General features: G+C 40.0%; 1 protein-coding gene across 1 annotated transcript in view; it reads right to left on the bottom strand.

Annotated features, from left to right (window-relative positions):
* phf2 (PHD finger protein 2) overlaps positions 1–14,394 on the bottom strand; it is a 53,858-nt gene extending 39,464 nt beyond the window's left edge. The window contains exon 1 of the mRNA XM_046875045.1: positions 12,829–14,394. Within this exon, the coding sequence (XP_046731001.1) occupies positions 12,829–12,926 (98 nt within the window). The 5' untranslated portion in view covers positions 12,927–14,394. The remainder of the gene's footprint in view (positions 1–12,828) is intronic.
* Between the last annotated feature and the right edge of the window lie 2,037 nt (positions 14,395–16,431).

Here is a 16,431-nt window from a genome sequence, read left to right as displayed (position 1 = left end):
TTAGAAATCTACCACTTTAACCTTGTCTTTTAGGTTTCTGGGCAACCAAAACATGGGATTTGGTGGCTCACTGGATCTTTACTTGGCTGGTGAGCAACTGTAGTTAATTTGACAAACAGTCTTTGCGTACTACTATGGAGTAAGCAATATTGCATTATGTTCATCTTTCACAAAATGAACTTGGTATTCAGTTTGTGTCCTTAGTTTTGTATTGGAGCTACAACAGCTACTAATATTTTCTAGTGTATTTTCCTTGTTTTTTTATAGGCTACAGGAAAAACTGACTTTAGAACCACATACTCAAAACTTTTAATAAAGAAGGATGGAGGATAATGGGGTTAAAATGAAAAATAAAAAACATATTTTATGTTATACAAAGCTTTTATGTTCAACTTGTTCTGACTATTTAAATAGTCATTTAATTTCTGATTTATTCCATTGGTTAAAGATTTAGGTTATAGGTAATGGTGGCCATTTTTGATTTCACTTCACGACAGCACTGATGCAGAAGATGTCTTCCTGATTACAAAAGGCTTTCTTTTTGTTATTTCATGCCAAAGGCCATTGTCTGTAAGTTTAATTCTTTATTGAACTTCATCTCTGTTAAAACATGGGTTTCATCCCATTAGAAAAAAGGGAAAAATTTTGTTGTGCATTTGATTAAGATTATTGCTATCTCTTAGGCTTATTAATGCTAGGTTGTGTTTTTCTGTTTTAAAATTCACTTTTACTCATGTATACTTTTTTACGATTACGATGCGCAGCTGAAGATTTCAATTAAAACACTGGAAAGAACTCTCAGTTTCAATTATTTTCTTCTGCCATTATCCAGTTTAGCTCTGTCGAGGTGCAACCTACTTGCAGCAGGGACAGAAGAATGAAAAGAAGCAAAAGATTAAAAAAAAAAAAAAAGACAAAAAAAAGGAGGTAATCTCTTCAGTTAAGATAAAGTGTCTGCTTCTAAATTAGGTCTTTTCTCATATCGTATTCTTCTGCATTGTTCCAGTCTGCACCATGGAGAATGTGAGAAAATCAGAGACTGACAATATACTTGAGATCTGTTGCTACACACTCAACATCCTCTAAAGGGTCCAGCAGGACATCGGCTAGCATGGCTGCAGCGAAAGCACAAGCTAGAGCTGAGGCTGAGTGTACACGTGCATAATATGTTAAAAAAAACTGAGCTGAAAATGGAGAAAGTTTGCATGGAAGGCGGTCTTACAGCGTTTGAACACGAAAAGGAGGCTGCTGCTGCTATGGCTGAGGTAAGGATATATGAGGAGGCTATAGAGAGCACAGAACGAGGCAGCTGTCTTTCAGGAAGCCAAATCGCTCCTCCTATAGACCATGTGCAACGCACCAGTGATTATGTGGAGCAGCACTCAAGTCACTCTCTAGTAGTTACTCCTGAAAAATCAAGCATATACCCCACATGTTGATTTCATAAAAAGTTATAAAAATGAAAGCTCTTCAAGGGGTGCTCCACCTGACTGTATTAAAATTGTCAATAATTCAGTCTCAAAGCCTAACGCTGTCACAATTCAAAACCCTTAGTCTGACACATACAGCATAATTAATTACTGGCCCCTTACACAGACTTACAATGCCAGCACTGCTGTTCAGTCACCCTTGCAGAGAGAAGCTAAAATGAGTGACTTACCAAGGTTTCTTGCCCACCGTGGATTCGTCAATTCCGGGCTCACAAACCCCAAAAACTACTGGGCATAGAAGTCCTCCTTCTTAAATGCTACAAGTGGACTCAAACTCACTTCCAACAAACAAAGGACAAAGAGGGATTGCAGTGTCTACCTATGAGACAGGTGTAACATTATCTGCTGGTGTTCCTCCTACAAGCAGTGCCAATAATCAGCCTGTAGATGTAGAAAAGCAGTGTCCTATACATAAAAATAAACTCCATCCTCTGAGACGTTGCCGTGGGTTCAGAAAGACCCTAGAGGAGAGGCGAATACTGCTCAAAGAAAATGGTGCGTGCTATAGGTGCTGCGCTTCCACAGTTCACTTGGCGAAGAATTGCAAAGCAGAAATTAGATGCAAGGAATGTGAAAGAGAAACATGTCTGCACACCATCCTGGTCCTCTTCCATGGAACTCCATCAGATCAGGGTTGGGAGGAAGATAAAGGCCTTCATGAAAATGTCTCTTCACAATGCACAGAGATTTGTGAAGACAGTCCAATACCCAAATCATGCTCTAAGATATGTCTAATAAGGGTATATCCTGAAAGCTCTCCAGATGCTATGGTGATGTATGCAGTGCTCGATGAGCAAAATAATCAATCTATAGCTAAATCTGAGGGTTTTTTTTTTTTTACATATTCAAAGTAAAAGAAACAGAGCATCCCTACACTCTTTCAACTTGTGCTGGGGTAATGGAAACTTCTGGAAGAAGAGCCACTGGGTTTCAATCTGTATCTATGGATGAAAAGATTCGTGTGTCAATCTCAACACTTATCGAGTGTAATTACATGCCTGATGACCATTCTGAGATTCCATCTCCCACCATGGCACATCGGCTCCCCTATTTGAAGTCTATCACTCAAGAAATACGAGAGTTTGATCCATCTGCTCAAATATTGCTACTCTTAGGAAGAGACATCATCCAAGTTCAGAAAGTAAGAAGACAGCTAAATGGTCCAAACAAGGCATCATACGCCCAAAAACTTGATTTTGGTTCGGTGACTGTTGGAAATGTCTGCTTGGGGTCAGCACACAAACCTAGCACAGTTGATGTTTCGTACAAACATACTTAACAATGGATGCCCAAGTCTATATGAGCCATGTCCTAATAAGATTCAGGTGAAAGAGAAGCTAAGCAGCAGATGAGATCATGCAGCCTCATTTTTACACAACCACTTAGTCAGTACTTACTGGGCAACAATATCTTTAAACTGACACAAGATGAAGAACAGGTAGCTCCTTCTATTGAAGATCAAGGGTTCATGGAACTGATGGATAAAAAATTGTATATTAATAGCTCTAATAGCTGGGTGTCACCCCTTTCCCTTTCGAATTCCACATCAACAGCTACCCAACAAAAAGAAACGGAGTATGAAAAGCCTCATCATACTCAATTTGACCATAAAGAGAAAGAATCAAATGCTAGAACATTTTGTTAAGTTCAAGCAAAGGAGTTTTGACGCAGGTCATGCCAAACTAGCTCTACCCGTACAAGGAAACGAGGAAGTGTGGTACTTCACAAGTGAGGTCTATAACCCTCATAAGCCGGGACAAATTAGACTCTAGTGCCCAGTACAATGGTCTTTTGCTGAATCAAGTGCTTCTCTCAGGGCCTGAATGAAATAATCCTTTGCTTGGTGTTTTGCTTCGTTTTCGAAAAGAAACAGTAGCATTTACCGATGACATTGAGCAAATGTTTCATAGCTTTATGGTGAAAGCGGATTCAATTCAATTCAATTCATTTTTATTTGTATAGCGCTTTTAACAATGAACATTGTCTTAAAGCAGCTTTACACAGATAATGTGGTGATACAAAATTAATATGTTCTTTATAAGTGTAAGTTTGTCCCTGATGAGCAAGCCGGTGGCGACTGTGGCAAGGAAAAACTCTCCGAGATGGCAAAGGAAGAAACCTTGAGAGGAACCAGACTCAAGAGGGAACCCATCCTCATCTGGGTTGCACCGAATGTCCATTTATTGCAGATATACAATGTTGCGGGGTACAGTGATGGTAATCAGAAGCAAACTGTAGTCCTGAGTCAATGTAGCAGACTGCTGACATTAACTACAGTCCAAATCCATCCTCAAAGCTCCCGTTCTTACTCCGGAATTTCATGGAACCACCCAATGTGTTGATGAGAAACCGTCCCCAGCTGAACAGAGTGGGCTCTAATTGAAGAGAACAATATCCAGAGGCGAGCCTGGACGAAGTGGGAAGATCAACGGATGGAAGAGGGGCAGGAACAGCGGTCACTGGAACCTCAGGAGCATGTTTATAGGATCATCGCAACTTTCCCCTCTGTAAAAATGTCAAAGAATTTAGAATGAAGGTCCATGTTTTTGGGGATTGGCCATCTATGGACTTCATCATGCAGCTCAACATGGGGAATTCGAGTTTGGGAAAGAGTTGGCCTTTGTAGAGCATGACATCTACGTGGATGATGGACTGAAATCAGTGCCAACTGCTGAAGAAGCGGTTGATTTGCTGGAAAGGACACAGGAGATGTTAGCATGCTCCAACCTGAGACTTTATAAAATAGCATCAAACAGTCCTGCAGTAATGAAAGCTTATCCAGTGAAGGATCATGTAAAGGACCTCAAGGACCTGGATTTGGAAAAGGATACTCCACCGGTTCAGCAGAGCTTTGGTCTTAGTTGGAATCTTAATGATGACATCTTTATTTTCTTTGTTGATTCAGAAGAGAAGCCTTTCACATGTAGACGTGTCTTAGCAGCGTTTTGGGCTGGCAGCGCCTGTTACAATGCAGAGAAAGTTCCTACTTTGTGATTTGACAATTGACAAAAAAGATTGGGATGCCCCTTCACCAACAGACAGGGAAGCTGAATGGGAGGCATGGAAATGCTCTTTGTAGGGTCTAGCTATAAGTCTGAAATGCCCAGAGTGTACTCAAAGTTTACTCTGTCTTTGGAAATACATGGTGGTTTTTTTTAGATGCTTCCACAAAGGCTACTGCTGCAGTAGCCTACCCGAGAGTGATGCATGGAGATGGCTCATGTGATGTAGGTTTCATCTTAGGCAAGGCTAAGCTTGCGCCACTGTCTGCTCACACCATACCTAGATTAGAGCAGGGAGCAGCTGTTCTGGCAGTAGAAGTAGCTGAACTCATTCAAAATGAATCGGACATTACCCCAAATGCTGTAGAATTTTATTGCGACATATATTCTTAATGAAACCAGGCGGTCTTATGTATATGTGAGTAATAAATTTCAACAGATCAGGTAATCGACAAGGCCAGAACAGTGGCATTATGTTCCCACAAGTCAAAACCTTGCCGACCATGCAACATGTTCAGTACCTGCTTAAGATCTAAAGTTTCTGCACAGATTTCTGGGCCTGCCTTTCTTTTTCGCTCTGCTTTAAAGGGTCTTGAACACCATCAGACATACATTCTAATTGACCCTGATGTGGAAGTGGATCTAATCGTACTGACCTAACACCCTATGACTTTCCTGTTGGTCTTGGCTCACATCACTTTGAGCGCTTCTCAACATGGAAATGTTTTAGACGAATTATATCAAACTTAATCCACATTATACATTCATTTAGACTCAAAACTGAAGTAGCGCGCGCCTGTAAAAAAAAAATGGCATCTTTGCAACCAAACATCCACAGAGGAACTTCTGCAAGCAGAAGTTGTGATAGTACAATGATAGTACAATGTGTACAAAAACTTTGAACCCCTTCATTGACCAATATGGACTTCTGAGGGTAGGTGGCAGACTTAGATATGCTGCCATTGAACAAAGAGAAAAGCATCCCATTGTCGTTCCTGGGAAAGGTCACACAGCCCTTCTGATCACAAGACATTTTCATGAACGAGTAAGGCACCAAGGCCGACTGTTTACAGAAGGTGCTATAAGAAATGCAGGATTCTGGATTACTGGAGCAAACAAAAGGCATCTATAGTGTGATTCATAAATGCATCATCTGTCAAAAACTTGACAGAAGATGACCTGCCGAACAGAAGATTTCAGATCTTCCTCCGGATTGACTTGCCACTGATCCACCCTTTACTTATGTCAGTCTTCGACATCTTCGGGCCCTGGACTTCTCGTTGAACACGAGGGGGTTTGGCAAACAGTAAAGGATGGGTACAAATTTTTTCCTGTTTGAGCATTCGAGCGGCGCACTTTGAGTTAATTGATTCTTTTGATGCCTCGACCTTTATCAATGCCCTACAACGCTTTTTTGCCATTAGGGGTCCATCGAAACAAATCAGATCAGACTGTGGCACAAATTTCAAGGGCACTTGCAAGGAGCTGGGAATGCTGTCAGTGGAGCCTACCTTTAGGAACTTCTTGAATAAGGAAGGATGTTGCTGGATCTTTAATCCTCCTCATGCATCCCATTTGGGAGGAGTTTGGGAGCATTTATTGGAATTGCACGTCGCATATTAGACTCCATGCTGCTTCAAAACAGTCAGTCTCATTTCCCTCATGATATGTTGGCCACGTTCTTGGGAGAAGTTTCCGCAATTATTAATGCTCGACCTCTTATACACGATCTCAAGCGACCCATGCTCACCCAAGTAGTTAACTCCAGCTACCCTTTCGACTCAAAAGATGGGTGTGCTCTCTTCTCCTTCAGGGGACTTTAAAAAGGATCTTTGCCATTAGAAATTAAAACAAGTTTAACAACTTGCTGACAACTCCTGGGAAAGGTGGCGATGGGAGTACTTGGTCAGTCTTCAGAGTCGCTGCAAATGGCATACCAACTGACCTAACATCATGCAGGGGGTATAGTTTTATTGAAGAAAGATCAAGTCAAGAGAATATTGGAGGAAAATTTAAATAAAAGTCGCTAGGGACGGGAGATTGTCGCTAGGGATTGTAGAACAGATCTGAGACCTCCGAGTCTCAAATGATTCTTCTTCTGTCACCAGAACAGCAGAAGGACTAATTAAAGAACTGTTGCATTGATAATAGTGGTATTCCTAAAATACCACATGGGGAGTGTTCGGACTATTTAAATAGTCATTTAATTTCTGATTTATTCCATTGGCTAAAGCAAAGCATGTGATTTAGGTTATAGGTCATGGTGGCCATTTTGATTTCACTTCACAACAGCACTGATGCAGCAGATGTCTTCCTGATTACAAAAGGCTTTATTTTTGTTATTTTATGCCAGAGGCAATTGTCTATAAGTTTATTTGTTGATTGAATTTCATCTCTGTTAAAACATGGGTTCATGCCATTAGAAAAAAGGGGTACCATTTGTTGTGCATTTGATTAAGATTATTGCTATCTCTTAGGCTTATTAATGCTAGGTTGTGTTTCTGTTTTAAAATACACTTTTACTCTTTTGTACTTGATATGTTTTTTGTTTGTATTTTAGTTTCACAAGAATAAATAAAATATATTAAATTAATAAATGAAATAAATAAAAAGAATAAATTACGATGTTGCGCAGCTGAAGATTTTAAGTAAAACAGTGGAAAAGAACTTTCAGTTTCGACTCTTTTCTTCTGCCTTCATCCTGTTCAGCTATCTGTTGAGGTAAAACCTACTTGCAGCAGGGACAGAATACTACTCAAATAGCGGCAAAGCATAGCTTAATACAAAGCTTAATACAAAGCAGCTTCTTTGGCTGTTCGCTACTAATGATTGGCCCTAGTGCGAAAAATTAACAGAGCCAAACTAGCTGGGGCGTTACCTAAATATTTACTGCTACATTAAACTTTCTATTTGAATAGAGCATAAAGTTTTTTATTTATTTGACCAATCATGTGATCATTTTTCCCTTTAAACCCTGGGAAAGGATTATGTCATGATTATGAGCAAGGACGTTTTTCCCGCACCTCTGCGCACCATGTAACGTGTTTTTCCACAACTAATTCAATTTAATGATTGAATTTAAATGCAATGCTCACAGCACCTTTTGTCCCTCGTTTGTTTTTCCATGCTGTCTGTTTTGCCCACGTTCAAGTCTTCTCATCACACTCTTGTTCATGGTTGTTTTATTTTTCGCTTCATGTGTTTAGTATCACATTTCTTGTTGGTTATATTATGTGTTTGTTTCAGTTTCCACGTTAATACGTTTCCATGACATGACAATTTACCTTTGTCTTAATTTATGTAAGATCTTTTGTTTTTGGATTTGAATGTTTGACTTTGGATTATTTATATTTGAATTTAAGATTGCTTTTAATTACCTATAATGTCATTACTGTGGTTTAAAACAAATCGTACGCTTTACAAAGCAAAGTGTAAAACATAAATACAACTGACATCTCCTACATTCATATTCGTTTTTGTCAGCATCTAAGCTACAACTCTGTGTCATTAAGGAAGTTTGAAACTCTAAATTGCCTGCAATCTACCCTCCTCAGTCATCACAGACTCACTTCAAACCATGAATTTGTTCAGTATCTCAGACTCGCTTATCAGATTGCTGAAACTGCATGACAAAATGATCTACAAGCATAGACAAAAGTACAATACATTGCATTATAACAATAACTATTAAACTTTATCAGATCATTTAATTACATTTGACTAATTTAGACAGACAGACAGACAGACAGATCATTATTGTCATTGCATAGTACAGGTACACAGCAACGAAATGCAGTTTAGCATCTACCAGAAGTGCAAATAGTAACAACTGTGCAAATTGACAAGTGCAGATAAATATGTACAGCATGTAAATATATATATGTAAACATATGTACAGTAAATGAATATAAAGTTTATAGCAGTGAAGAGATGTGTAAACACTGATGAAAAGTGCAAGTAAACAGTTATAAGGCTATGGCAGTGAAAAATGTGCAGACACTGTTTTAAAGGTACAACATCTCAGAAGAGGTTATTATAACAGCGAATGGACTTAATGTGGAATGGGATGTTTAAAAAGCATGAATGAATCTTTCTTTCAGGTTTCTCAAAACTTTTGTCTATACAGTGTATATCACATATAACAACTTAATTTACAATTTATTACACAATCTTCAGAATCTTACAGTTTTAAACCAACCTGTGCTTGTAAGGCAACTGTTGTTATAAACCTAACTTGAGTTTCCTTTGCATTGTGTGATTACAGATAGCCAATAGCCTTCAAGACTACACTACTGAAATATTATGACTGAGGTTTGATCAAGTGTTTTTCACATATACCCTAATATCAATTTGCATATTAAATACTAATATTTGGTCTGTTTTCTTTAACTATCGCATATCATATGTGCGGGTCCTACTTGTTTGAATGGAGGATCTTGTGTCCAACAGTGAACTCACTGTTTTTATGATTGATTATGCTTGTCTTTGTTGATTACTTGTGGCTTCTAGAGACAGGATTTGTAGGTTGAGAATAAGTTTATAAGCAAACTAGACTCAAGACTCAAGTTGAGTTTGTTTCCTCAATTGGCAAGGATGATATAGAAAGTGAAATGGATTTGAGAAAGAATGGTTTCAAAAATAGTTTCATTTGTTATACACATGGTCATTAAATGTTTGTAGTTTTGCTTGGTATTTGTGTGACAACCAGCCTTTAAATGTTTTCAGTCACAGAATTGAAAACATGTACAAGTCAAAATGAGTTAAATCCCACATAAAGCTCTTCTCTGTTATGAAGGAGTAAGCTGCAGATAATAAGATAATAAGCTTCTCTTGTTGTTAATGGGATATACCTCTGCAACACACAGTTTTCTCAGACTGGCTCGGTGCCCACTAGACTGAGACGGGGAGAGAGAGAGAGAGCGATGATGTCATTCACTGCTACCTCAAAACAAGAATTCACACAACAAACAGGACTGTGCGCGGCAGAGCTAGAAGGCTAAAAGCTGCAGAAATCTGTTTCACTCTGATGCAACTACTGTAAGACAATATGTCTGTGGAGGCTTTAACTTGCTAATAGTAGTACTAACAGCGAATAGATTTGTCATGGTATAAACTTGAAAACATTACAGCATTCACTCAAAGGGCTTAGTCAGTTCTTTGAGGATGAGTGGTAATACCACCGGCACGAGAATAACTCAGTGGTAAGGATCCTGTGCTTGGTTGTAATTACAAATTTCATACTGGCAAACTGGAAATTAATTTCAAGTACATGATCAGCTGCAAGGCAATGGAACTGAAGGTCACATATCTGAGTGCTATTATTAGAGTCAACATACAAATCTGCAGATCTGGAATCTCAGGTTGAAAAAAACAAAACATCTATGAACATAATGTGTAACATTTTTATTACTGTACATTTGTAGCTTTGACATGTTGTTTCTTGTGAATCATATGAACTATTGAGGATGTGTGTAAAATTATTTTCACTTCATCTTATTTTTTGGTGGTGAAACTAAAAGTAAATAGACGAAACAGATACTGTTCAATCATAAAAGCAGACTTTGTCCAAACAAAAGTGTTACCTGTTTGGAATATTAGGTAGTGAGAGATAACATGACATGAACCCAGCAGGACATTTAAGACTCCACACAATTAAAAAAAAAATCAGAAGTCTTGACAGAAACAACAGAAAACCAAGTTTTCTGTCATTGGGAGTTTGTACATTCCACTCTCCATGACACAACACCCATCTGTGGCTTTAAGACAAGAGAGCCAAACTAGCCATGCTCTCTTAGTGGGAGTGGTGGTTTACTCACTGCTGTCAATCAGAAGTCAATTGTGAGAATTGTGAGTTTGTGTATGCCAAAGACAGGCGATAGATCTCACCTCGGCATGTGTTACAATGTCCTGACACAGCATGCACAGCAGTTTAAAACAAAATGTGGTTGAGAGAAAGCTGGCTGTTGGCTGGGAATTTACAGGTGACAAATTTAAGGGAGAAATTAAGGTGGAAAATCTATTGAACGCAAATGCAACAAGGAGTTTATCTGAGTGTGTGTGTGTGTGTGTGTGTGTGTGTGTGTGTGTGTGTGTGTGTATGCAAAATAATTGATAATGATAATAATAGTAGTAGTAATATATAGTAATAGTAATAATAGTAAACAATAATACTGTCCACTGTTGCGCTATTAAAAAAATTTATGTTGGTCCTTCCATCTAACACTCAGAAAACCCTGGACACAAACGTCATCATAACCATCCAACCACCTTCTATATTGGTTATTTCTATGCAGGGTTGCTGGAGAGCCTAGAGCTGAACCCAGAGAAATCGAGGGAAAAAGACATCTATTTACACACTGCAAACAATTTCAAAACATATATATATACCGGGGATGAAACCAAAGTACCAGACAGAAACCAAGCATGGGAAAGGCATGATTTGAAACCACAACCCCAGAGATGAGAAAGTAATCCTGTCATCCATCATCATAATCATATGATTCATATTATAAGGATAATGAATTACACATCATAATCATAAACCTTATACTGTCAATATACACACTAGCGTGCACACAGATCTAATTTAAAACATTAATATGGGTTCATTCAAGTTCAGCTGCACATCCAGGGATGGACTACTATAACACTGTAATGCGAATTCAGCCCTGCCATTGTGAAGACGGTTCACTTGAGACTGCACGCTTATAACCACACTTGTAGGTGTTCATTCATCACCGCACGCTGTTTATTCAACACATGATGTTAATTCAACATTGCAAGGATCGACATAACACGTAATCATTGAACACTGTGCTTGTCAATGGAAGGTTTTTAAAACAGGCTTCAAATGCACTGAAGACAGATGAGGACGCTTAATCTGTCCATCACGGGCCAACACGACGGTGCCTGGAGAGACAGTATAATGATAAATATGTGAAGAAAAATCAGGATTCGGTCACGTTCCATATCCACAAGCGATGAGACAGGCGTTACGCAGCATCATGTAAAGTACACACAGGGCACCCAGGGCCAGGCCATTGTCTGACCAGCACAATAACTCATGTGTCACGTGTGTCTATGTAGCCTGTGTCTGTACCGAGACTGTCCACACTCCATATTAAATCCTAATATACAAATTACAAATCCTATATTTACAAATTACAGACCTAGACCCTGGGGGCAGCAAGCATTTACCCCCCCACCTACCCCACCACCACCCCCCAACACGAGTCGTAGTTATAAGAGCCACGCAGGCAATTCCGGGACACTTTCCACGTTATTTCCCAACTACAACAGCACAATGAGAATATCGCGGATGGAAAACGGCACCACCGGATATACAGTGCGATTTCTTTTCCGGACGATCACACAAAGGGTTAAAATAGGCGCGTAAATGTCTTGTCAACGAGCTGGAACTCTCCTTCAACTGTTTACACGAACAACACACAGGAGAACCGAGCCCGGTTTGAGCGCGCAAAATAACTATTACGTCATAATGTGTGCCTGCATTCTTCAGAGACACAAATTATATATATATATATATATATATATATATATATATATATATATATATATATATATAAATTTTTATACATAACCAAACGAGTTCCATTTTTACAGCGGGGCTGAGCTCGAGCCTAACAGCGCTGTCAGCGCACGCGCTCCGGAGCTTAGCCGAGCAAGTCTCCAGTGTTGGAGTATATGATGAATGTGTGTGTGTGTGTGTGTGTGTGTGTGCAGTGACAGAAGAACTGTGAATGTGCAAAATCTCTGGCACAAGCAGCCTATTATTCCTCCAGCAACGAAGCGACCCGTGTTGAGAAGAACGATGGGCTCGAGAAATCCCCCAGATCGTGTTTTAAACCCCAGCGAGCCTGATGAGCCATATCGATATTTGGGTGAATAAACACGCTTTCGAAATCAGTTTCGAAATCAAATATATATATGCATTGAAAAACCCAAAGCACACCACAGCAGGCAACCCGCTTCCTCCGTGCTCTCCCTCCCGACACCACTACAGCAGCCCCGTACACGACAAACACGCCAAGTGTACGATTTAAAGCGAACATTAAAAAAAAAAGCACTAAAATACAACAGATATTCCGCCGATAAAACTAATAGCGACAAAAAAAATACAGTTCGAGTTCAGAAAAATGTCTGTAGAAAAAGAGCTGAATGAAACTCCGCCTTCTTCTTCAGCGGCCTCTCGCGCGTTTGGGCGAACACAAGCGTAGAGCTGGTAGACAAGACGCACAAGGGCGAAATCCTGCTACAATCCGGCACACAATCAGGGACAAAAACATGCAAAAAACAAGAGATATAAAAGCCGTTACCTGCCGTGAAACCAGTCTTTGCAGGCATCGCATTCGATCATGAACTGGGTTACGTCGTACGGTAATCTGCAGATGCAATACACTGGTACGGTCGCCATGTTTAGCTCAGTTCCGAAACAGCGGCGGAGGGAGCGAGAAGGAGGAAAGAGAAAGGGACGGGGGGCAGCACGGGAGAGAAGGCAAACCGACACGCCGAGAACGCAGACCGTCAGCACGCTCGCGCCTCCGCCGCGCACGCTCTCATAGCCGAGCAGGATCCCGAATCACGCACGAGAGGCTGGATTATTCCGCGAGCGCATCGCAGTGCTCCTTTCCTGAAGCGCAATACCGTGTGCATGCCCCCTGGTGACTACACTCTACTGTAGTGCTTCCGAAAAGCATAAGACAATGTAGCGATGTTTCCCCTTATGATAGCGCTCAGTTCAGTGTATGGGGCATTAGCACGGCTGCTCGCGGGAGATTTTTTTTTCTTTCCGGGGGGGTGGGGGGCATTTAGAGCGCGAGATCTCCCCTCGAGCGTCTGCGCCGGTGCACCGACCGCCAGCTTCATCAGCGGAGACAACCGTCCTCCAAGCTCTCACCGCCTGCTCTGCTCGCTGAGTCGATTTGCTTCAGGGGCTGGGAGGAAACCAAAACGCGCTACACTTATGACCTGCATATTGGATCATATCTTTGCCAAGCGCTATTAATAACTATAGGATAATTATTTTTGTATATTATAGAAACGCAATCAGTAACTGAAGTATTTGTATAGTGCGTGTAGAAGTTACAGGGGAAAATCAAAGTACACAAATCCGCGTTTTGTCTGAATGCAAAAAGAACACATTATAATCATGTACTATAATATAATAGCAGTATATTTTTCTCAACCATTTTGCAGACAAGTACCTCTTTATTTATGAAAATTAAATTTAAAAAAGGAATGAAAGAAATGATCTGTTAAAGTGTAAAAAATATTAGATTTTCTTAAAGGCAAATACTTTTTAAAGAAATTTTTAACTGTATAAAGATGTTAACAGTTTACACTGTCGCACAGCAGCTTTACAGAAATAAACAAATGTATCCCATTAACAAGACCTGCATGTTACTGTTGTGCCTTTATTTCACTCCACCAATTGATTAGTGTCTTTACAGTCTTCCAAGGTCAAGCCAATGCATTTTCATTTTACATTGAGATCTGCACTCTGCTTTGTAAGCTTTATGTGGCCCAGGGCCATTTCCATCTGTCCTGAATGTTACCAAGATGTTGGAAAATGTCAGGGAAAATCCTATAGGATCAGGAGTAAAATGGCTTTTTTTTTTTTGTTTTTAACGTGTTTCGTGACACCGGCACATTCCTAAAAAGGGTGTGCACCCTTATGGAGGTACATTGGGCATGTTTTTTTGTTTGATTTTTTCACAGAAACGTTTATGTTTGTGTGTGACATGATGTTTATATGTTGTGAAAAACTTACATGGTTTAATTTTTTCATAGTGTGTCTAAGTATATGCAAAGTGACCATTTTGTGGCATTTTGCCTATGTATACCACCAAAATAAATTTTAAATGAAGCAATCAAGATGTTATTGAAGTGTAGACTTTAATTTATTTTGCATAAATAATTTATGAATTAGAATTTTTTTTTCCACAGTACATCCAACAAAACATTTTTAATAATGTACATTCAAACTATAAAAAGCATGTATGGAATTATGTAATAAACAAAAATGTGTTAAATGTTTTAGATTGTCTAACGAAGCTACATTTAGCTTTGTTGACAAATTGGCAAACTCATTACATTCTCTTATCAGATTCAGGGTATAGTCACCTGGAATTGTTTTCAATTCACAAAGGTTCTCAATAGTTAATTTGTGACATGCCTTCTTAATGTGCTTTAGTTGTCTTGTTCAGAGGAATGAGTGAGTACAGAGTCAATAGCCATTTTAGTGCTACTTCAAATACTGTAAAAATTCATATTATAGCAAGAAACACCCAGTTAAGTAAAGAGAAAGTCCATAATTAATTGAGAAATTATGGTCAGTCAGTCCAAATAAACTCAAAAACTTTAAATGTATTCCCAAGTGCAGTTGCCAAAACCATCAAACGCTATGACAAAGCAGGTTCTCATGAGGACTGTCCCAGGAAAGGAAGACCAAGGGCTACCTCTGCTGCAGAGAAAAAAAGTTATTAGAATTACCAGCCTTAAAACCCAGACATTAGGGTTGCACAAGTCAGTGCACTCTTAGTGCCAGTCCCAAGCCTGGATAAATGGGCAGGGTTTCGTTAGGAAGGGCATCCAGCATAAAACGTGCCAAATCAAATATGCGGAATTTCATACCGGATCGGTCGAGGCCCAGGTTACCAACGACCACCAGAGGTATCGTTATCCAACAGGGTACCGGTGGAAATTGGGCTACTGTTGGCCAAAGGAGGAGAAGGAGAGGAGGAATACATCTACAGAGACAGCAGGGAAAGGAGAAGTGGAGGAGTGGAGGTTCGGGGTGGTACTTTAAATGTTGGTACTATGACTGGTAAAGGGAGAGAGTTAGCTGATATGATGGAGAGGAGAAAGGTAGATATTTTGTGTGTTCAGGAGACCAAGTGGAAGGGGAGTAAGGCCAGGAACATTGGAGGTTGGTTTAAACTGTTCTTTCATGGTGTGGAAGGAAAGAGAAATGGTGGGGTGATTCTGAAGGAAGAGTACAGTAAGAGTGTAGTGGAGGTGATAGGGTGATGAACGTGAAGCTGGAAGTTGAAGGGGTGATGATAAATGTCATCAGTGCCTATGCTCCACAAGTGGGCTGTGAGATGGAAAAGGAAAAATTCTGGAGTGAGATAGATGGAGTGGTAGAAGGTGTACTTAGAAATGAACGATTGGTTATTGGGGCAGACTTTAATAGGCATGGTCAGACAGGGGCTCAGTGGTGGTTAAGAGGTGCTGGATGATTGGGCAACTACTGCAAAAGTGATGAGGGAGACAGCTAGAAAGGTACTTGGTGTGACATCTGGAAATAGAAAGGAAGACAAAGAGACTTGGTGGTGGAATGAGGAAGTGCAGGAAAGCATAAGGAGAAATAGGTTGGCAAAACAGAATTGGGATCGACAGAATGATGAGAAAAGTAGGCAGAGTACAAGGAGATGCGGCAGCAGGTAAAGAGGGATGTGGCGAAAGCCAATGAAAAGGCATATAAGGAGCTGTATGTAAAGTTGGACACTAAGAAAGGAGAAAAGGATTTGTACCGATTGGCCAGGCAGAGGGACCGAGATGGAAAGGATGTGCGGCAAGTTAGAGCAATAAAGGATGGAGATGGAAATGTGTTGACAAGTGAGAAGAGTGTGTTGAGAAGATGGAGGGAGTATTTTGAGCAGCTGATGAATGAGGAAAAAGGGAGAGGGAAAAGTTTGGATGGTGTGGAAATGGTGAAGCAGGAAGTGGATAGGATTAGTAAGGAGGAAGTGAGAACAGCAATTAAGAGGATGAAGAGTGGAAAGGCGGTTGGACCAGATGACATACTGGTAGAAGCATAGAGATGTTCAGGAGAGATTGCAGTGGAGTTTTTAACCAGGTTGTTCAACCAGGTTGTTCAACGAGTTTTAACCAGGTTGTTTTAACCTTCCTGTTTG

This window comes from Silurus meridionalis, chromosome 19, assembly GCF_014805685.1.
Source record: "Silurus meridionalis isolate SWU-2019-XX chromosome 19, ASM1480568v1, whole genome shotgun sequence".
Classification (NCBI taxonomy): Eukaryota; Metazoa; Chordata; class Actinopteri; order Siluriformes; family Siluridae; genus Silurus; species Silurus meridionalis.
This window is presented reverse-complemented; position numbering and strand designations above follow the sequence as displayed.